Genomic DNA, 22992 nt, shown 5'->3' with positions numbered 1-22992 from the left:
GAAACTGTATCACCTTTTTTGCAGAAAGCCATCATCATTTGACTGACTTACCAAAATGTTAGCTCTTAGGGGGTTTGATAATGATTTCCTCTCGCGTTATACGCAGCAGTAGTAACACCTCTCTCTTTCTTCTCACTATTCCCCTGCTTCTTCATCTAAGAACCAAGTTTGCTCCCCTACTCTAGTCAATTGGTTATCTATCATTACCCTCAAGTAATTTACGGCATTGAGACCAACACAGCAGCCCTGAGGCACAAGGAAATGCTTATCTGATCACTAAAAGACCAAGATACAGCTATATATAACACCCAGGCCCAAACTTGAAATGTAAACTCTCCCTGCTTCACTGGCTGTTGGCCCATAATGGACAATGTATCAATTTAAAAACATTACAAAGTCCTAATTGCCAATGATAAACACACACAAAAAAAAGCCGTCCTTTTTTTTTTTTTTTTTTTAAATTTGCCTTCTTATTCAGTACTTACGCATAAAAAAAAAAGGTCCCACAAAGAAACTACCAGCATCCACAGGCTATGACTGGGAAGATGGATGCTCACATTGTAACACATTGGTACCTTCTCCAGTGGACACAAACACAAAGGGATTGCTGAGGTCTCTCTAGCTGTTTGCATAAATGATAAACTAATTCACATATTGTTTGTGATCTGTCTGACCAGGTTTACGAAGATGCTGACAAGTAACGAGAACTTACTCAAACAGCACTAGTGTCCATAGAGGGAAAAGCCCCTCCTCTTGATCACCCCTGATGCCCTCACTTGATTTCAGAGAGAGAAAACTATAGCAAGAATCTTAATACCCTATTTTGCCTCTTTTGCAATTTGATTTAAAAACAAATTCACAAAAACCCAGCCATGTGGAATTTAAATTCTGCAGAAGTCTCACCCACCAGTAATTACAACTGCAGTGTTTAAAATTTTAAAAGAAGACAAAACCAAACCCGAACAAACCACTATTTTTCAATTAATTTTCTTCCTCTGATTTCTCTTCACATTGCATCATCTCCCAATTACTGTGATTTTGCTGAGTGTGCCAGTTTCTTAAAGACACAGCTATAAAATGTATGGACTAATTGTTGAGCAGAACTGAAGAGCTATTAAAACTGCAATAGTACAGCACTTCCAATGGTAGTCTATTATTTCTACATGATTGGTTTTGTACAGTCCAACTCATGCAGTGAAACTCTTAGATAAATTAACTCCTTCATTTTGACATAAACGTCAAAGGGAGAATTAAAGGAGAATGAACATTATTTTCTGCTGCTATTTTAGACATACTGTTCATAACACCCATGCATGTTCCTGGAAAGTTACAAATTATTTAAATTGCTGTTGTATCAAGTCTGTAATACACAAAATTCGGCTCCAGAATTATCTCATTTTCCCATTTCATGTTTCCCTGTCATCTACATGGTAAGGCATGTTTACAGAACTTTATAACTATAATATACAATTCAGTCATTTCTAAACAGCTCTGTAAGAGTAAGTCTGAAATGTACACATTTTAAAGATTACTCAGTGAACACCAAACCCTTTCCCAGCTGTTTTAAATTTTGAATTTCCCAATAAATGAATAACATACTAAAAAAGCAAATAAGATCTGACATTATTTAGTCTAAGTTTCTAAAATGGCATAACATCTGTAGCTAAAAACAATTTTGAATAACTATATTTAACTACAGCAGTATTCTATTATTCATAGCTCATTTTCCTTACAGACTAGAGGACTTAATGTGGTGTTCAAACATTTCAAACATTTCTTTTAATTGTTTAGTCCTTCCAACAGCCAAACTCCAGCAAAAAGGGGAGGGGGGGCAAATCTTTGCTCATATCTTTTATATATATTCATGTGACAAACCCATGATCTCAGTTAAGTGCCACAACTGTTCATTAACACACATCACAGCCCCCCAGTCAGCACTGTGAGCTTTGAAACCGTGCCAGAAGCAGGGGCTCAACAAATGGCACTTTGACCTTTTCACTACTAACTTCAATCTTCAGGAAAAATCTCGAAGACGTTAGCTCTGTCTCCCTCTTTTACCATCTTTTATCCGCTCCTGAAATACCTAATATTCATTCATTAAACGGAAAAGTTTGCTACATTCTTACATAATGATAGATTCCCCTTTCACTTGCAATCGGCTTGTGAAATGCCTTTGATTAAAAAAGAGAACGAAATGCCCCCTCCCCCCGCCAAACAACTCTAAATTCAGATTGCTCACTCATTTCCAGGGAAATCAAGCATGCTGCCTAATATTAAAAAATCTCCCGGCATACAGGCAAGTTTAGCTCCATTTTATGGTCCTCTTACTAAATTCTAACTTTGCAACACACAAAATGCTCACCCTGTTCTTTGCTTGCTTTTTTAATTTCACGTTTGCATCTCCGTATCTTCAGCCTGAGCATTTGGGGGGGACTGAAGGGGGGGTCAGAGACTGATTTTTTGCCCAGCAGCGTTTCTGTTTCCTACAATACAGCCACCAAAATCAGCAGTCCCATGGACGAAAATGTAACTAGAGACAAATAGAGGCTTTGATCTTTTTTATGGTGCTCAAACAGATTGGGGGGGGGAACAGAATTCATGCCGGCTTTTTTTTTTTTTTTTTTTTTGCCTAGTAGTAACTAACGAATTACACGTGAAGAAAAAAATCAGAAAAAGTTCACGAGTCATTTATGTGTTTTCATTCTTTGTAAACTTTCTGGCACACACTATATGCTTCATTTCTTGCTTTAAATAAGTAAGTACTGGAAAATATGCATAGTATTTGGAACCAAGTGGAACGACATATTAATTTGAAGTTTGCTTTGTGTAAGGTTGCATTTTCCAGATTTGAAATGAAACTTCGAGGAAACCTAAAACTCGCCAGCAACCTCGAATTTATACTCCGCTTCACCCACGGACTACCTAGAAGGTATATGCTATTCATTTCAGCGGCACAGTGCAGTATCATCATTAGGTGGCTTAGTTGCCTGGGTTACTCCTAGCAGCCTGACCAGTAGGGAACCTGGAAAGGGTGAGCTCCAAAGAGGGGAAAAGTAAACAAAGTAATGAGTAACAGTTACAGCTCCTTAAAATGTGTACATTAATCTCGGTATTGGGAAACTATTTGCTTTTTAGAGGCAGCACCCTCTGACTGAAATAATGACAAATATTTTGGAAATTCCATCCAAAGCCAAAATGAAATTACTCAAGTGCACTCCGGGAGAACAAAGCTTTTGAGTATACCTTCAAATGAACTCAGGTAAGTTTACAAACGGCCTATACCTAAAAGACCATTAACTGAAATTACATTTGTTTTTATTGAAAGACAGCCTCAAGTGCTGACATGTAATATATGACATGTGATACATAATAATACTCTTAAACCAGTTCTGACATAATATCTCCCAAGGCATAATAACCACAAACGACTGCTTTAGTTAAGAACTAGCCAGAAGCAAAATAGATCCATGTAAAAGTAGCTTTAACCATAAATACCTCAACAATATTTTATGTCACTTTGTAAAAAAGTTAAAGGAATCCCATAATAATTAACAACAAAAACTTCATGTTCTTTACTATTGTATGGTGGTTGTGAAAGGTTATTTCATAGTCCCGCAGCTGCCAACGCTGTAAATTATGCAGGCACCAAGAAGCATTATGGAGAAATAATAGCAATTTAAACTAAGGCTGACGTAATTCATGATAAACAGTCATCGGAAAATATTACAATGTTGTCTTTTTTGAGTGGGTTTAATCAGAAGAATGTGACCATATTCTGACATAAACCACTTCTCTTTTCCATTGTACAAGCGCGGGAATAGGGGCCTTTCCGTGGCTGCAAAGGTCTCCCCTGCTCCTGGCCACCGCCGAGCCCCGGCACCTTGGGGACGCTGCTCGCGAGGCCTGGGACGCCGGTGGACCGAAAGCTTTCGTGAGACAAAGCTCCAGAGTCCAGGCAGGCCCGGAGCTCCATGGGAGGCACCGAAACCAGAGGAATGTACGAAAGAGGATGCTCTAATGAAGGCGTATTGCCCCCCCAAAAAAGACAAGATGGCTCCAGAAATGAGAGCACGTATGATGGACATGGCTCACACTCACAATGAATGCAGCTTGTCTTACTTTTCGCTATCATGACAAAAAGTGATTTTGATAGCTGAATCATAAAACTAGCCATTGAGTGGAAATCTTCTATAGGCGGAATTAGTCATTTATCTCTACAATCGTTTAGTGAACAGACACCAATAAAACAGATGCGTGTGTAATAGATGACGAAGCCCATGTGATAAGTTGCATTTATCAGGCACAGAAGAACAGCTCACTCGGTAACCCTTTGTTTGCTGGAACTACACATTAATCTTCTGCCAAACTCTGGCTGACAAAACGTGTGAACTCCGCAATACCGACACATATTCACTCTTCAATTAAAAGTTAAAAAGGAGAAGAAGTTAAAAGCGCCAGACCGGGCACACCCAGGCTCTCGGCTCTGCCACGGGCGCTCGCAGGAGGGAGGGCATCTCACCTCCCGTCCCAGGACAGCCCCAAAGCCTGGGCCGCCACAGCAGGGAGGCCGCACCGGCCGCCCCACAGCTCGCAGCCCTGACGCCTCCTCGAACAGCTGGGGCAGCAGGAGCAGCCCAGCAGCACCGCGGGCACGCGGCACCGTGCGCTCACGGTGTAAGCCCTTCTCTCCCTCCACTCAGCATCTGGTGCCTTCTCGAGGGCAGCGGGAACATGCATCCGAAATAAAATCAGTGTTCTCCATAAAGGGATGTTGATCATTAAGTGAAAAATAATCTATCTTAGTATTTATCCTGGTTACAGCTAGGGTTGCTAATGAAAATGTACCAAAACAAAAAAAAAAGTAGACGCTAACAGCATTTGTTTCTACTGAAGTTCTTAAAGACAGGAAGGTATTCTATCTTACTTTACCACACTTTACTTATGTTCACTTAACAGCTTGCTGTTAACACTGGGTAAGATTCTGCCCTTGGTTAACTGGTAAAAATCTTGAGTAACAGCCACTGAAGTGGATCGAGTTATTTTGGATTTACGCCACTAAGTGAGACAGAATGTGACCCCTTATCAGTGCCTTTTTGAGTATACAAATATTTTATGCATTTCAATGAGTGACAGAATGCAAAACTTGCAAATATTTATTTTTAGATGTATGGGGAAAAAGCAATTAGAGCTAAAAATGTTAAGAATGAAGAAATCACTTAACAGAAGCAATTATGTTGGGCACATAAACAGCTCTGCCTTCAGACATTTTATTCAAATGCTGCAGAGCACACTAGAAAATATCAATTGTTTAAAAAAACTGCAAGTATTTTTTCACAACTGAAAAATCAATCATTACAAACAACATCTGGGGATCATTAATATCTTACTCTACAGTTGAATTAACAGAATAAGAAAGAAGTCTGACCAGAATCCTGAACATTTCCCAATTTGCTTTTTCATGCTAAAAGCTTATGTTTGCAGAGGTGGGGTGGGAGTGAAGAGGAAATGTACATTTATCTATATTGTATATAGCACTATTATGCATTAATCATTACTCCCCCTCCGGCTATGTCCTGTTTTTGTTTTGAGAGAGTTAAAATTTGAAATACTTAGCTAAGCCAGCCTGCCCAGGACCTTGGAAAAGATTTGCATATTTTTCAGACTGCTGGAGATGCCACCGTAAAGCTCCATCTAAGGGGGGTCCCAGTATCTACGCTAATAAAAAGCCTCCATACTCTTCCTATCACATTTATAAATGCTTAAATGTTCTAGTTGTAGCAGAGGAACATTAATACTAATCCCATTCTAACATCACATTTGTGTTAAAACAACAAAGCCTGAAGCATCTGTCTGGAAACTTCAGGGTTTTCTGAATTTCACTGATATCAACTATCCTGCAGGTAGCTAAAATAGTCAATAGCAATAATGCTGATACTTTACGTTAGCTGAAAAACATTACAAACTCACTCTTTTAGGCCTATGTACAATTTTTGTACTAGAGCTGGTTTAAAAAGAAAAGTCAACTTTGACTCACACAAAATAAAGCAGGTCACCAACAGGAAAGCTGTATCGCATTTAGACTGGAAACATTCTTTCTTCTTTCTTCTTTTTTTTTTTTTTTAAGATTCATTCCCTGCCAAGGTTTTGTTTTGTTATGTTTTTCCCCTAAACAACCGATTTTATCTGTGAGTCACAAACTTCTGTAAACTGAGATGTACAATGAAAGCAAAGACCAAATTTCAGCTATAGCAGGAGTAACGGTAACCACTCCATACCCTGAAGGCATCAGCTTTCATCCTACATATTTTCTGGCTCAGGACCTATCCCTAAGAAGTCCCTTCCTCGTAGCGCTGTCCTGCCACAGCTTCCCTAGTGCATGATAAGATGGAAGGTAAGTCCTTCTGAAGTCGTTGGCTCAGAAATCCGGGCGGCGGGGAGAATGGGCAAGTCATCCCGTACTCCTCACCGCTCCCCGCCAGCCCTGGAAGGGAGAGAATCTGCTTTCTGCACTGTTTTACACGGAGATCCGAGTTGTTGCAGGTTTTGGGTTTTGTTTTGGTTTTAATGCAGAAGATTTTTCCCAATGTAAGCAATATATTGTTCAGGTTTTTTGGGGGGAGGGGGAGAGGAGTGAAGTGGGGACTGCAATGCCCTTTATACATCATTTTTTTCAGTGAGCAGTTTGCCTCTGCATTGCTCATGTTATGGTAAAATGAAGAAGTTTCATTTTTCAGAGAAAAAATTGATAGTGATACCACAGAAGGATGCAGTTCTCTCACTTTTTGTATGAAATGTTTTATAAAAAAAATGGCCTTTACACGCAAAAATAAAACTTTTAACGTTCTTCTGGGGGTGAACAAGTGTTTACAGTACCCCAGGGACCAAACAGCTTGTTTAACAGCATATTGGACCCAGCATGCTATAAAAATAATCCAGAATGAGTTAAAATTTACCAAATAGATTTTAAAAATCAAGAAGAAGCAAGGTATTCAGTTTTCTCTCACACTCCCATTTACAGAAAAAGCGGCCCCAAGTTCACAAAATGAGAGCGAGCCTTCTAGTTCATCTTCAGCAGGCAGGATTTATAATATTTATCTAGCAAAGCACCATGACAAATCTTTCTGTGTGAGATTTTCACCTGGTGAAGCTGACGGAGCTGCAGAAACCCACCACACCACCTGAGCACCTGCCCCTGCTGCCACCCTGCGAGTCGCCCAGCCTGGAGCAGGCGGAGGTGATGCCGACAGACACCTCTGTGCGCTCGGGGCCCACGTACATTTGGCAGTGCAGCCCACAACTGGGTTGCAAAAGGATCCACGCTCATCCACGCGCCCTGGAAGCCACTCCATGCCATGGACCAGGCATGAGCCTGGTCGAAGGCCCAGTCACGTTCTTTGGACAAGCAAACACAGAGGGCATGTTGCTCTAGCAACAACCACGCACTGGTTTCTGCCCTGTGACCCTCAGAAACACCTTCTGGACACTGCACAGGCAGCTTTGCCTCCACTAAATCTCTCTGGTCTACAATGAAAACTAACAGGAACTCTATTTTTTCATTCTTTCTTTCTTGCAGCATATACAACCACACAGCAAATGCCAGTAAGTTACATGCATTTACAAAAGTTATTCAATAGCAGTAACCCCAGAGGCTGATAAATGAAAAGGGTTTTGAAAAATGTCTTTACCGATGATCTCGAGTCGAAGAGAAATGAATTGTTCAGCTGGCACATATTATTTTTATTTTCAGGGAGCAGGGGAATGAGGAAATAGGGTTTTGGTTTCTTCCACATGCCAATTAATAGGAGCAGTTAGATAAGGAATGCGCTGGTGAACTCTAGTCTGTGCAGAGAACTAAAACAAGGCCACGAAGAGAACTGATCCCGTTTGCTCACCCCGCTGCGCACAGCGGGTCCGTCCCTCAATCAGGCAGACACAGCGTGCCAGCGCTGCCACTGCTGCCCAGTCCAGCCCCACGTCTCCCCGCGGCCGCGCTCGGTGCCGGTGCCACTGCCAGGCAGGGCTCCAGCCTTTGTGCTTCAGTTCGACTATGGACAACTCCACTCCAGCCTCCTGGACAGGTTCAAAATCTCAAGATTTCTTGTTCCTAGCCAGCGACACCAGCATTTCACTGTCCACCCAGACTGTTTCGTGCTGATGAGGCCTCTAATTGCTCTTACTCCAGGGGGCAAAGAGGTACCCAGTCTGACTGTGGTCATATCCATGAACTTTGGCTATCAAGACATCCAAGGACGGCTTCTGTCTTCTGCTTTCTGAACAGAAGTAAGCTTTTGAGCATATCTGCATTCTGATGGGGAATGCTCCCAGGCAGTTAGGTTAGCTAATCTGCAGTTATACCAACAAAAACGGGAGCAGGAGGCTTCCCACTCACAGTGGTCTTTCCTCCGTAAATGGAGAGCAAGTCCTTCCCTGGCAGGCTGCAAAGAAATAGATGGAAATGTTTGAGCCTTCCAGCTGCCGAGCCGATTCCGCAGCAGCCCGCTCCTCCAGCGGCCTCCCTGACGGAGCGTTGAGGCACACTGAATCAAGTTAGAGGAGAAGCAGAAAACGACTCTGCAAGAAAATCGGCCCTGAATATTCCTGCCGAAAGCACTTGGGCATGCGCCGGACAGCAGCACACAGGCAGGACAGAGGCAGACGCAGGCACCTGCGGTGTGGGCAGCAGATACTGGCTGTGGTAGCCCTCACTGGACCCGGAGGGGAAGCTTACTACTGCCTAACCCTTCCAGAAGCTCTACGGAAACAGAGAGGCCATCCACATGGGATTGCCTGAAGCATCAGAGCATCTCTTCCAGCCACGTCTGCGGGAGCTCACAGACAGCATCTACATACTTCTTCTACTTAAAAAAGTCCCACATCAAAAAAACATTATTTATTGTCAACAAAACTTCATTTTTCTTCCTCATTTCCTGCTTTATTTACTTTTGCTAAACCCTGCAGAATGGGGAAAAAAGGGGGGGAGTATGGGGAGAAGTCAGAGCTGAACAAAATGTTTTTGTTATAAACGTACAACAACAGTAGAGAGAATACTTCCTGGAAAAACATTTCTGTCTATTAAAACTGCCTAACAAGGACAACAGCTTCCACGCTGTGGTGACTGGGGTGGGCAAAGGTGTTTCTGGTGTCTCACTTGTGACATGCTGTATCTGTGGCACAGGACTCCAACACGCAGAGAACGTGCAACTGCTTCCCCAACAGCAACGTTTCTGAAGAAGACCTGACATCCGTATCAGAAGCCAGCGCTTCCCACATAACATTAGTAGACCGTATTTTCCAAATTTTGTATTTGGTTTAGAGGTTTTCAGAATTTCAGGGGATGGGGAAATACACGTGTTCCTATCTTGTTCCTTCTGCACGCTTCTTTCATTTGCAAGGTAAGGAATAGGCAAGTCCTTCAAATTAAATGTGTCTGGATCTCCTTATAGACACCTTTTAAGAATTTCAGTCACATTTCTGTAATGTGGTCTCCTCTCAGATTTGACTGATAAATACCAGTGCCTTAGAGTAATCCATTTATCTACTGTACCACCCTGCCTCTGTTTAGCTTTAGCAGTCATCACTTTACACATGTGACATCAATCTACATGGTATCAATGTAAACTGTTTGTATAACGAAGTGTTGTACATTTTATTGTCCTGCCAGCAAAGAAAAGGCTAAAACAGCACTTTGCCTGTTGCCTTCAACAAAGGTAGTATAATTGACACCATACATTTTGCAATACAGAAATGGAACCATACATTGGCCAGTTTTTTCTTCCTAACACAGCAAGGCTTGGAAATTTTACCGCATCACTATTTTCATAAGAAATACTTTTAAAGAGTAGTATTTTTTTTTTTTTTTATAGGCATTTTAAAAAATCTGCTTCTTAAACCAAACTAAATTTTAAATACACATTATTAATTTCTATGGCTAAGATTTCTGTGGCTCTGGTTTGATAATGAGATAATTGCCTCGCAAAGGTCAAGAGAATGGCTTATTTAGCTTTCAGAGACTGAACAAAGCACTTGTTATGGTTCACTAAGCGTAGTTTCTGCATCACTCCACATCTCTGATTCATCTATTACTAATATTCCATAATACACTTACATTATGGATCCAACTATTTCAACAAACCTGTAATCAAGGAATGACCCTGAATAAAATACTCCACAGAAAGCAGATGGCACACTCATCAAACGTCTTCAAGCCTAAAATAACCTCTCCCATAGAAGAAGTATAGTCCATTAAAACTGAACTTCGTATTCTGAGCTGGAGCTCAGAGTAAATAAAAATCAACATGCTACTATTGTGTTATTGGACCAAACTTCCAGGGCATTTCATTCATTTTTTCACCACCCCCATCCCCCAAGAGCAACCAACACTCTCATTCACAGTTCATTCAAAGCCTGTAATTGTTTTGTGTGAGCGTGAGTGGACCTGACAGTTTGGGCCTGATCCTGCAAAAGCTTGACATCACAACATTAAAACTATTCAAAGCAGTAATGTGTGAACGACCTCGTGTGAGGAAGGACCTCTCCTGCCTGTCAGGACCAGCGGAGGAGCAGTCCTGTGGTACCTCACAAAATGCCCCAATGCCACTGGTTGGGTCGGCGTTTCTCTGCCAACACAACGAGTCCGGGACTGGGCACCAAGCTCAGGGCCAGTGTGCTGGAGTTAGGAAAGAGGACGAGATGATTCTCCCTCTCCCATCACACACATCGCTGAACTCCTTCCTTCTCAGTCCCCTTATTATATGTTAAATATATAATCAGAAATTCTCTAAGAGACCAGAAGAGCTTCCTTGGAGAGATTAGTGGTCTCGCACAGCAAAGGTGTACCCACCACTACGCAAACAGACTTCGCTATCATTAGCCGCAGCGCTCATCCATCTGGTGATACGGGTAATAAAACTTCATTCTCACAGCATAGGGATGCTGCTAAAGAAATTACACTAGACTCACTACTCGAGTAGAGTTACCCTGGGTGTGCACACAATATGCATTCTGCAACACATTCAGTAGCACACCCACTGCCCTGGGTTTGATCTGACATACACAAAAAAAAGTGTGAAATCACCTGACAGCTATCAGCAGCCAAATCTTGCAGCCCTCTCTCCCAGCTGTAAGCTCCTCCGGAGCTGCAGAGTATTCTCTACACTCTTTGAATTAAGAGGTCGCCTGCCAGAAGCACCTCTGCACTTGTAGAATCAAGCTCCTAGCACTGGCAAAGCCGCCACTGAAGACCAGAAACACACCAACCACAGCTGACATTTGTTCAGGGCCCTGGGAGCATACGTGCCGTTGATATGTGCTCTGCAACAGCAATGGGACATGCAGAGATTCTCTCCTATTTTGCATTTGTTAGCATATTGCACCAATGACTTAAAAAAAAAAAACCAACACATTCTGTAAAGCTTCTGCAAAGACACAGGCTATAGGCGAATGGTGAAGAAACATTTCAAATCCAGACAAGGGATCCTTTCACTCATACCGAGCAACTGTGTCACCCACTCTACCTGTGTAACATTATCTCTGCTTGTGGCAGACTCCAGTTGCAATACTGAGATCACTAGTGGCTGGAAGCCTTCAGTCTCACAGGGGAAAGAGTACATTTGGTACTCAACATTTCAAACATAAACAGTATTGGTTCAGTTCAAAGGAATCACATCTTCCCCTTGGAAATCAGCAGACACTTAAAAAGAAGAAAAATTACTTTACTTGTGACAAAAAGATAATAGCTATAACGCGACTTACCGAACTCATCACATATACTTTCATTTTCTATTAGAGTAGGATGATCAAATGTATCCCGACAGTAGAAGATTTGGGGATTCTTGCTTGTTACTGCAATACCTCCCAGGGCTAAAACAAACTGGTCTGTTAGTATTGAAGAAGGCTTGTCCTGAATGCGTTTTAACATAGAACGGTATCGACAGTACTGTGGGTAGCTGAGAATTAGCAGGTTTGAATCTTCATCATCCTCACCTGGAAGAAGAAAAGAAAAAAAAACATATTCTTAGTATGTCAGAAAAATACAAAACAAGTGCTGTAACTCAAACATCTCAGAAAACCCATGGCCCAATGGCTCAGTCTTTTCTCAAAACCTATCTTTTGTAGCACAGTGGTTTTGAAAGAAAGGCTGAAAATAGAATTTTTAAAAAAGTTTATTGAAACAGCTTCCTTTCTGGTGGTTTTTTCATGTCTCCGTGCTTACCCACAAGGACTCTACCTGGATGAGTAAGAAAACACCGCTCTGCAGAAGTTGGCCAAAGGCCTGAAGTGCACTCCATACTTCGCCAACTTGGCTGCTTTGATAGAAATATTATCTGTCATTTTTACTCAGCTCTCTATACAGCCTTACTGAACTCATGTTTACACCAGCTAACGCCTTTTAAAAATAATAATATACAAGCCCCAGAGCACACAGCTGTTAATTCTCCTTAGAAGTATCTGATGCTGGCAACTACCAAAGGGCCCCCGGGCCAGGGAGGTGGGCTGATCTGACCTGGTCCTTGATGCTAAGCTACCCCAACAGGTGGAACTAACTTTCCTCACATTAACTGCAAAGGCAGCAGGACTCAATAATAACACCTACAGAGCACAACGAGCAAATGAATTTCCAAACAGCTCGTACTGCCGAAATGCAGGCTCAAAATACAAAGCAATCTAGAGCTCAGACCATTCCATTCCTCCAGATTTTAGATGATATTAGGCATGAAGGCAGCAGATTTTGAAATATCAAAATCAAGTTTCATCAGATGATAACCAGCAGGAAACCTAACCGCAAAAAACCCCAACCAGAGACGCAAACATGAGAAATTATTCATTTGCAGGTATGCAGCCAGTACTTAAGAGCACTTCTTTTTATGCTCATTTATATCGTCAGGTGGGGTAACTGAACATGGCTTTCCATGCATGGCAATGAAGACAAAGCAAGAGCATGCAGTTTACATTTTCTGCTGTACTCCGATTACTGAATAACTCAGCTAGTTCTTCTGCCAGAGACAAAAGGTCTACTATTTAGTCCCATTACCCATATTGAAATCTTCTTTCTCACCCTTAAAGTAAAAATCACTTCAGATATTGAAAGAAATGTCAGATCAGTTCTCCCCAACTTAATACGATGGCACAACTCATCTTGATTCGCGTGAGGCAATGGAAATGTTGACACATAAAAGACTAAATTTTAAGAAGTCTCTGGAAGCAGATATATCACCAAGAATATCATCACTGCAGATGAACGCAATGCTTCAAAAAAAAATCAACGGGGCAGACGGACTTGGGAAATAGTGTTTTTACAAGCACAGCTCCTGAAAACCATCACTTTTAAAAACTCAGAACTTCTCCCCTATCCTGACTTAGGTGGGGAAATCAAACAATTTGTGTAGAAAGGTAAGAGTAACACATTTTGGTAAACAGCATTTACATTACTTTTCTAAGGAAACAAAATTTATGACCAAAAGAGGTTTTAGGGCTAATCAGGATGTGGTCATGCTTTTTTTTGTTTTCAACAAGTGAGTATCCCATAAGCCTACACAACAGCACGATTGAGCCAACTGCTCCTGGGAATAAGGCTCTCTCTTCTTTATTAGGAAACTCTAAAAATCAGATCAGGAAAACTGTTCTAGGAATTAACAAGCACGATCCATCCTTTAGCTCCTTCAAGAGTTTCATATACGCCTGCCTGACAGTTATTACTACTTTATACCTTTGTGTAGATAGTGGTGAGCTGAATCTGTTGATCTGACAGCACTTTTCTTATGCCAGGATGTGGTCAGCTTTTTAAACAGGGTGTATATAAATGTATGTCCCATGTGCCTTTGTAGTAAACCATTAGTTTCTAGACAAATGTGCTGAAAGTCCCTGTGCAGAATTACACAAACTTTCTACCCCTGACAACTGACGACTTAACTCAAACCCTTAGCATAAATTAAAATCAAGTCATTTTTTACAGGATCACTTTTATACATGCTTGTGCAACTGCAATGAGTACTTTATGATGCATTTGTTTCCCTTCTTTATTCACTTCAGGTTCAACAGATAAATCTAAGAATGAACAAAGGCTGAATAAACTGAAGATTTGTTTAGTGAAAGACAAACAGTGTTCCTGGAACAAAGACTTTTTTTCTCAAACACGCCCACATGAGAAAAGAGAAATCAGAGTAGACCAATCCCTAATAAAATGCAAACCCAAAGTAGCAGCATTTTTCTTCCAGCAAAATCTAACACGTGCCATTTAATGGTGGACTTTGTGTATATTGCTGAACATTTTTGAAAAAATATGATTAGAGTTTACTCTTAGGAGGAGATAAGAAAACGTGGATCACACCCCATTAAAATCAAGAAGAACAATGTAATTTCTAAAAACATTTAACTGAGATCTTAAACAAACAAAGATGCTGTATTTCTGAATCTCCTTTTAGCTTCAACAGAGAGAACATGGTAAAACATAATACCTACAGTACGCTGTTTGTAAAGCTCAGCTGAAATTACTCTAATCCCATGCTTATATCATAATTGTGTGTTTTAATAACCCCCTCCAATGTCAATTTTTCATTTATTTATGTATTTCAGGGCTGAAAAGAGAGAAACTGTAATTAGGAGGCAAGGTTCCACCCCTGCCTTCCGAGCGCTGCCTATATACGCAGAGCTGTAATCCAACAGTTCCCTTTGTGAGGGGTAAAGGGAGCCGGGATTTGGCACAGCCTGGCATTTATGTTGGATTACATGTTCTTCAAGTTGTCTTTGTAAGTAAGAGATGCATGAAATGCCAAACACAATGAATCTATGCAAGAACTGACTTTCCAAATCAGCACAACCATTTTTAATATGTAACGCAAGACATTAAAAGCCCCAAAAGAAAAAAAAAACATGAAGCCTGCTAAAAGCATGAATTCCTAACAAATCCGTCTAGAGCCAGAACTATTTACAGAGAGAGCAGAGAATGCAACGCTGTAACTCGCTTTTTGTTTGCTTGTTTCGAAAACATCAGCCTATAATGTTATTGCTAACCGTCATAATCTACTCTCAACATCAGTAAGCATTTTTTTCTCTAAAAAGACCTTCACACCAGGATTTTATAGAGCTTGATGGAAAAACTATGCATGTTCCTTCCTGTACCTAATTACCTCAACTGCAAAAGCTGCCAAGTATTTTGCCCTTTAGTTCTTTTAATCGTATTAATGCAAATGCATTTGGATGCCAACAGAAACAAACATTTAAAGATTTTTGCTTAAAAGATTCCAAATATGTACCAGGCTGGTGCTAGGAAAGCACACTCCATTTCTTCCCAGAAAGCACAAGAGTTATTTCTGTGTAAGAAATATGAATTTGTGCCTCTTGTAAGACTAAATGTCTAGTTTCAACCCAATTTAAGTAAAATAATGTCAATATGAACTGTTCTCACAATGATTTATGCTACCTTCTGTTACTTTATTACATTAGACATTCCTTTCTCTAAGCTTTATACTTTTCACCGTGCTCCTAGCAACCACATAAAGGCTGAGCACCAACTTTACACGCCTGGCACCCTTCCAGGCTCCACTGTTATTGATAATTATATTGAAGTTTCAATTTAATTGCTACTCTGTTGTGACACGGAATATTTTTTGTAATTAGGCACTTCCCATTTTCTGTCCATTCATTTTTTGTATTACTGAAAACAATTTTTTTTCCTCCAGAAAACATAAGCAGAACAATGATACAGATAAGGATACATACATCTGTTACTATCATTACCAACACAGTAATGTGAAGGGGAAAGGAAAAAAAAATACCTAAAGGAAAAAAAATTGTGAATATAATTTCTCGGAAGGTAATTTTCTTTTCAGTTTAAGTGCTCTTATTCTTCTTACAGTTACTCAATGATTTCCTGTTCTAATTACAAGACATTATACAGAAAGTAATTTTTAAAAAGGAAATGTACTAGAGCAGGAGGCTAAATAGCGTCATTCGCTGGGTATGGTTTGAAATTCCAAACTTTTGCATCTCTTATCAATTCTCTGCTCTACCTTTGTGCAACAGACTCTACCACAAATCTACCATCTCTTCCGAGGCAGTTAACACAAATGTATACATCAAAGAGGAAAACACACTTGCAGTTAAACTGCAGGCAAAAGAAAAAAAAAAAATTTTTTTCTCCTCACTGTAGCTGTTAAATTGGAGGCAAGCCAAGCCTAGCAGTGGAAAATATTAAAAAGTAAAAAAAAAAAAAAAAGAAAGAAGCAAGCTTGATTGAAAAGCGAGAGAAGAGATACTCAGTTCTAAATCTAAATGAATAAGCCACAAACTATTTCATAAAAACATACTGTGACGTAAATTACACATCAGTATTGCACTGTTGTGGTTATTTTGAGAAATGGCTTGTACTGTAAGTCAGCTGGTAAAACCCCACCCTTAATGATTTTGTAATTCTCCATACAGCAATCAACTGGAGCAGTCATGAAATTGCCAAGAAGGAAAACAGACAGAGCTGTAGAGAGTTTGTAATAAAAAGATAATATAGTTTTAACATAACAGAAGTAGAAGATTGGTTTTATTAACTAAAAAAACTACTTAAAAGGTCCCTGGCTTGCCATTTGTTTTGATAAATGTTAACACAGATCTTCATAAGATAAGCAAGGGAAGTATCAGGGGAACCAGATAAAATGGGACAATGCTTTGGTGCGTGGATAGCAAATTGAGCCAGGGAGTTATTTGGAATACAGAACGAAAATGAAGGAAGACTCTGTCCGTTGGGCTCCCCTCCCGCACGGTGCCCTCACCACTCTGCCTGCTTTCATTACCCGCAGTTACTAAGGGGGTCTCCCAGAGGACACACATATCATAATTAGTTTATCATTGCTTACATGCATGGCTTTGACCACGTCATCAATATGGAGAGAGAGAGGTAATGGAGGATGCACCTGGACGTCCGGAGGGGCTGGGAACGGCGAGGGTCAGCCGTGCTGAATGAACACGGCTGTGACTCCCAAGACAGGGTGTCTCTTGACTACTGCAGAGCTGTGTTCAGGTGTCACTGCCCTCCCCAAACCAGTCCTCAGCAACCCACTGGAGTATACTTGATGGGACTCATTTATCTAATAACGCAGTTTTAGTCTGTGACAGTTGTGCAGATCCCCCTGTAGCCAAAGAGATCTCTTTCCAACCTGCTGTTTGTAAGACACAGATCAGCTTACTCTCTGGAGTTACGACTCCCTCATCAATGACAACTAGCTGCATCTAAAGGCTTAACTTGCAGACCAAATTAAGTGAGTGAAATGAATTCCACCTAAGTGACAACGTAGTCTGCCCTATGCCAAAGTGATGGTCCAAATGAATGCTAAAAAATCCCCTCCCAGCAAATACAGTCGCCATCAAGATGAAAAAGGTTGATCTCATCTGCGACAATGGACTTCGGCTCTTCCAGTTCTTAGGGTAGGATCCAGTTCTCCTTCGCCTGCCCTACTCCTTTGGCAAGGACCTTTTGCAGTATGGGCATGAGAACACAGGTGTAGACGAGACAAAGATGTGCAAGCTGACCCTTCAAAACCATCGACTGCAGCTCAGACAGGCTCTCCACATCTCAAAGCTGCCTGTTCTAATAACAACCCAAGGGGAGACAGCACAGTTTTCCAGCAGACAGAAGCAAACTTACTACACAACTCACTGAAAAATGTGAATCCCTCAAAAAGTGGAAGAGAAACAGAAACAGCAGAACAGTAAAAGAGTAACCAGAAGGAGGGAAAAGAAACTGGGTCTTTATGATCTAAAACACTTTAAGAGGAATCTTGCAATGAAAACACCTTCCCATAGCACCATCCAGTCATAACCTGCCAAGTACTCCCCAGTCATCACCCAGGTAACTGCAGCCGGCCAAGAAGCAATGCCAATCATCACCTACGTCTCTGGGTACTCCTACAAGAGAAAGGATGGCTCATCCAATGCAATAACAGTCATGGGAGAACTGTGGCTGGCTTCTTGCTCGACCACCTCACACACTGAATCCCCCACGCAGACAAAAGGCTAAGAGCTCCAGTAGGAACCCATGTCCCTTTGCACCAGGCTGCTGTGAGCTAGGAGCAACAGCTGAGGAGTTCAGGTGGCTGCATCATCGTCACGAAACTACTTCTGCATGCTCTAGCACACCAACCCACTCTCTCTCCAGTGATTAGGGAAGACGCATCAAACGCAGCTCTTCCAGTCCACCCTGCCTATTCATTCCCACAGTCCTGTTCCCTCTAGTAATGCCACTTAGTGTGCCTTGGCTGGCTAATTAATCACAAGACCTAAAGATATTAATCTAAGAATCATATTTCTCTCACAGACAAATGCAAATACAGTAATGATTTAACCCCATGAGATGGGACAGGAAATCTGTGGTTTTGGGTTTAAATAAGTTTGGGTAAATTACTGACACAACAGGGATGCTGCTTTGTTGGCAGGACCCATGCTACTCATCCTAGCTTTGAGAAGCCCCCTCTATTTGAATGCTAATGCAATCAGGAACAAAGGCAACGTGTTGAAGGATACAGAACACAGTGATTACATTTATGTTTACCAGATAATGACGATGTGAACAAGTTGCCTGTAATTCTTACGTGGATGTTTGCCTGCCTGATTTTGCTTTTAAACTGATCAAAAGGCAAAAGCCATTTCTGCCAATATACAGAATAAAATGCGCAGCCTTTCTGCACATATCAGATATTTCTTCCCTTGTAAGGAGACAAAGCTGATTCTCAGAATTTCGTGCCACTTCCCTAGCCCTCCGTTTTCTGTCACAGCGCCAGCAGAGCATCAGCCGTTCAGAGAATTCCTAAGTTTAGTTTAACATTTGAAGAAAGAGAATACTTACAAATCTACTGGAGATTGAAACTACTGTTCAACCCAACAGCAATACAGTCATTAAGAAAAAAAAAAAGACAGCATCATCTAACGCGTACTTAAAGCACATGGTTGAAGAGCATTTTACAGTTGGTGATTCAGATCTGAGTTGTTCTAGTCCTACTTAACAGGGATGAAACAGAGCATGCTGATCAATGACTGACAGTATGTCCATATAATCAAATCTTCCATAATATTTAACTCGTTAAATCACTTTGAATTCAAATAATAAATCTGATTTTTGCAGATGACGACAGGAATTTAATACTGAAAAAGTTCAAACCAGGCATTCAACATCCTTTTTCAGGCCCTAATCCAATATTCAGCTCCTCATAACTGCAGCACCTACCCTGCACTCCCAGGATCCTCCTGCGGGTTTATGAGGTGTTTCTAGACTTGAAAGAAGAGTGACTGACAATCGTCATTTCCAGCTTTTATACAACCCTTCCATCCACAGGCCTCAAACTGCTTTATGGAGATGAGTAAAAATTATTATCCCATTACACAGAGAGAGAAACTGAGACAGAGAGAGTTTAAAGGATTTATTCTACAGCATCAAGCAACTTAGAGAGCAAGGGAGAGAGCAAACAGGCCAGGCAGAAAGCCTTGTCAGGGGGATTTCTGGGTAAGTCAGAGTTTCCTACGTTTCCTCGAAAGGGAAGCGGCCATCTCCGGCCACCCCAGCCAGCCTGCCTGCCTCCACCAGAGACGGGCGATGGACCAGGCGGGGTCTCTGTGTTGAGGCTTCTCTATCACAACTGGTTTCCCCGTCCCACACAATCCCACTCATTTCCTTCATCTTATTTGTCTGCTGCCCGGCTGGGATTATCTTACCCCCATGGAGGGTTTGCAAAGCAGTGGTTCGCTCTTCTGGCGAACAGCAGGTGACTGTCGCAACGACAGCTGGAGGAGCAGGAGACAAGCAAGCTGATGCTGAGGATGCAGTCAAGCTCAGAGCTGGGCTATGAAATGGCCTCCTTGCCTCCCAAAATTTCCTTCTCTCCTTGCTCCTCAGGTCACAGGCGTGGGCCAGCCCACGTCCAAACAGCCATGGATGGCTACAGAAAACCACTCTTACATAAAAGGTTTCTAAACTGCCCTATTAGCTTTATAAAGCAGATGGAGATGGGGGAAGGGGGAGATTGATTGTAGAAGGGAGCACATGCTGCCTGTCCTCTTGAATGTTCTGGGTCATGTGGACCATTCAGGTTGAATGTGCATCAGCTTTAAAACAAGTATTTATCCTGGTTGTCGTGGTTACTGATAAGCAGCTTCGATTCTGCTGATAACAAAAAGAAGAAAGAATTAAAAAGGGGAGTGGGGCTGAAAACATCATTTGGTAATATGACGAAGCCAAGAAGAGGAATTAAATCACATTAAACAAGCCAATTGTATTGTAAATGGTTCTGCCTCTGTATTTACTTTTAAATCATCTAAGGCTCTAACATGGCAGCTGCTTCAGTTTTAACAAACAAACAGTAAAAATCCCTTTTAATAACGAAAGGAAATAATGACATACTTTGCTTTAGCTGAATTCAAACGTAATTTAATTTTTCCTGAGGTGAGATCTGCACAGGGAACAATCAGATAATAAGTGTTATCATTCTCACAGACAAAACTGAACCAGCACTTTGCAATTCAAAGTGCTATTTAATGCACCGTTTTCAGCAATCGCTGAACACCATCCAACATACCACTGAACTACGCTTCAGTACTTACACATAAAGCCTGATCCTGTAAATACTTGAGCATGGGAGTTATGCTACAAACACAAGTGCTTCCACTGCTGCCGTGGCTGAAGTTACACACTCCCTAAAGTGCCTTCATGAGGGGGGTCACATCCAGTAACTTTTCATATAACACCTTCTCATCGTCTTCATTATTACTGCTCTTACTATGATTATGTGTCTTGGTCTCCCTTTCTTCTGAAGTGTAGCACTGCACAGAGAAAATACCGGAGAATGAAAAACTCCGCTCTTGCAGAGAAACACACAACTAGAGCCACCGGCAAGAGAAGAGCGCACATTGTTACAGCGATGACAATTAACCGCTGGAACAACGAGCTCAAGGACGTAACAGGTTCCCCAATCCAGTGCTCAAGACTGAATCTTTTTTTCCTGAAGATACTCTCCAGTCTGATGAGTTTTAAAGTTGTGGTCAGTTATCTGCCCTCTGGGCTGAAGAGGTCCACTACAAATCCATACTTGCTTGGGAAAATTTTAAGGCATGAAAAGCTGAAAAACATGGAAAGCCACTGAGTTACTGGGCTTAGTATCAGCGTAACCAGGTCTGCTGTCGTCTCCTCTCTCTTTCACCTCCGCACACCATTCAAACACAACTGTGAGAGAAGCATACGCAGCCTCACTTATAAGGGACTGTTACACCACCTCTTCCACAAGGCAGAATCAACCGCCTTAGTTTTCCATTGCCCTCAAAAATATGAGTCAAGAGCTCTGTCTTGGTGTTTCACACGGGGCCCTTTCACTATCATTCTGAAAATTCGGAGGAACTGTGCCCTCCTTGAAACAGCAACGGCAGAAGCTGCCGGTCCCAGAGCTGTGACACGAGGGGTGGAGGGTGGAAATGGTCCAGTGATTTAAACAGTCGAGCTCCACTTTTGACATTTATGCCCTCTTTGAAACCCTTAATGAAGTAACAACCCCATTAATTCTTGCAGGGTATTTAATACACATAAAAACTGCATTATCTACTATTTACAATTTATTACACACAAGCAGTATCTGGCTCCGTACAAAAATAACAAGCTCACTGTAACCCTCCGCTTCCTAACCATACTGCTGATTTCTTTGACACATGGAGAAGTGAGAATAATTACATTTTACTGAGTGCGTCTCATTACACTGATTTAAGTAAGATTTCCAAAGCTGCAAAATATGCTTTTCAATTTCATTTGTTTCTAGCAATTCACTCTGAAGACAGTTAGTAAAACCTTCAGAAATCATCACCAATCTGGACAAAAATTGTACCCTTCTCATGTGGACATTTGACAGAGGGATAATAGGGTCTAGAAACACCACAGTCAGACGTTTCTTTTCTATTTAATGTTTCCTTCTGTGCCAAACATAATATAACAGACAAGTGTTAGAGAGACATGCAGGGGGGAGCCTGAATAGAGAGCTTTAAAAGAGGTCCTTAATAGAGAAGCTGTATGCTTAGTCTTCAACAACATTCAATGCAATTTATTTGCAGCCATTTTCTCATGTAACCTTTCACATGGGAGCAGGTAAGACAGAGCACGACAATTTGTCAACTGACAGATATGAACAAAAGAAAATATTTTTAATAAGCTTCAGTGGCCCCTTGTATTTGTTTTGCAACATGTTAATAACTTTTTTGGAAGCCAATCAAAGACAAGGAGAGCAAAAGAAGTCAAGCTGGGAAACGAAAACCACAGTTAAAGAATTTTACAGATAAACTTGTGTTATCATCTGCAGTGTAATAATGCTTAAATCCAGGAATGGCACAGAATTAGAATTAGCACAATGACATTTCTTAAAAAAAAAATGCAATTACAAAAATGCTAGCATCATATGTTTTTTTCCAACAATTTGCTGTCTTTTATCTCATCCCAATGTAGTACATACCTGTTCCCCAATACAACCCCACTCTGGTACCCTCCTTCCCGGTGACAAGGTGAAACTCAATATGAGGACTATCATGAGGCAAGGCCAGCTGGGAGCTGCCAAACTCCAGGCTACCGACCCAACTGCCCCGCACCACACTCTCCCAGCTACTCAAGGAGTCTCATCTCCTAACTGAACTTCTCGTGTTGCACCAAATCACCCCCAAATTGTTGCTCAGAAAAACAAACCAAATATAGCTTCAATAGCTGTTACAGGTACATGAGTAAGTCTCTGGTTGCTCATTTAATCCAATTCTGCATCACACCAAAGCAGACTTCAGCTTTAGAGGAGTAATAGGAAGAACACATAAAGGAAGACAGAGCTAATGCACTCCCCCACCTAGTGCATGAGGACCAAAACCTGAGCAACATGCAGGGCAAGATGAACAAACTAACTGTGCTGAACTTCGGCAATGCCAGAGCCTTCCTGTGTGACCAAGGTCATACCATTAGCTCTTTCTGTGGCACAGCCTGACTTCTATGGAGAAGGA

The 22992-nt window shown here is 41.4% G+C and overlaps 1 protein-coding gene across 3 annotated transcripts in view; it reads right to left on the bottom strand.

The window, feature by feature from the left end:
- Nucleotides 1-22992, bottom strand: part of ARID5B (AT-rich interaction domain 5B) — a 120682-nt gene that overhangs the window by 59917 nt on the left and 37773 nt on the right. For all 3 annotated transcript variants that reach the window (XM_075423076.1, XM_075423075.1, XM_075423077.1), the window contains one exon: nucleotides 11752-11982. In XM_075423076.1, coding sequence (XP_075279191.1) covers nucleotides 11752-11982 — 231 coding nt within the window. The remainder of the gene's footprint in view (nucleotides 1-11751; nucleotides 11983-22992) is intronic.

Source organism: Opisthocomus hoazin, chromosome 6 (assembly GCF_030867145.1).
Source record: "Opisthocomus hoazin isolate bOpiHoa1 chromosome 6, bOpiHoa1.hap1, whole genome shotgun sequence".
Classification (NCBI taxonomy): Eukaryota; Metazoa; Chordata; class Aves; order Opisthocomiformes; family Opisthocomidae; genus Opisthocomus; species Opisthocomus hoazin.
The sequence above is the reverse complement of the archived record's forward strand: the minus strand, read 5'-3'. Positions and strand labels throughout refer to the sequence as shown.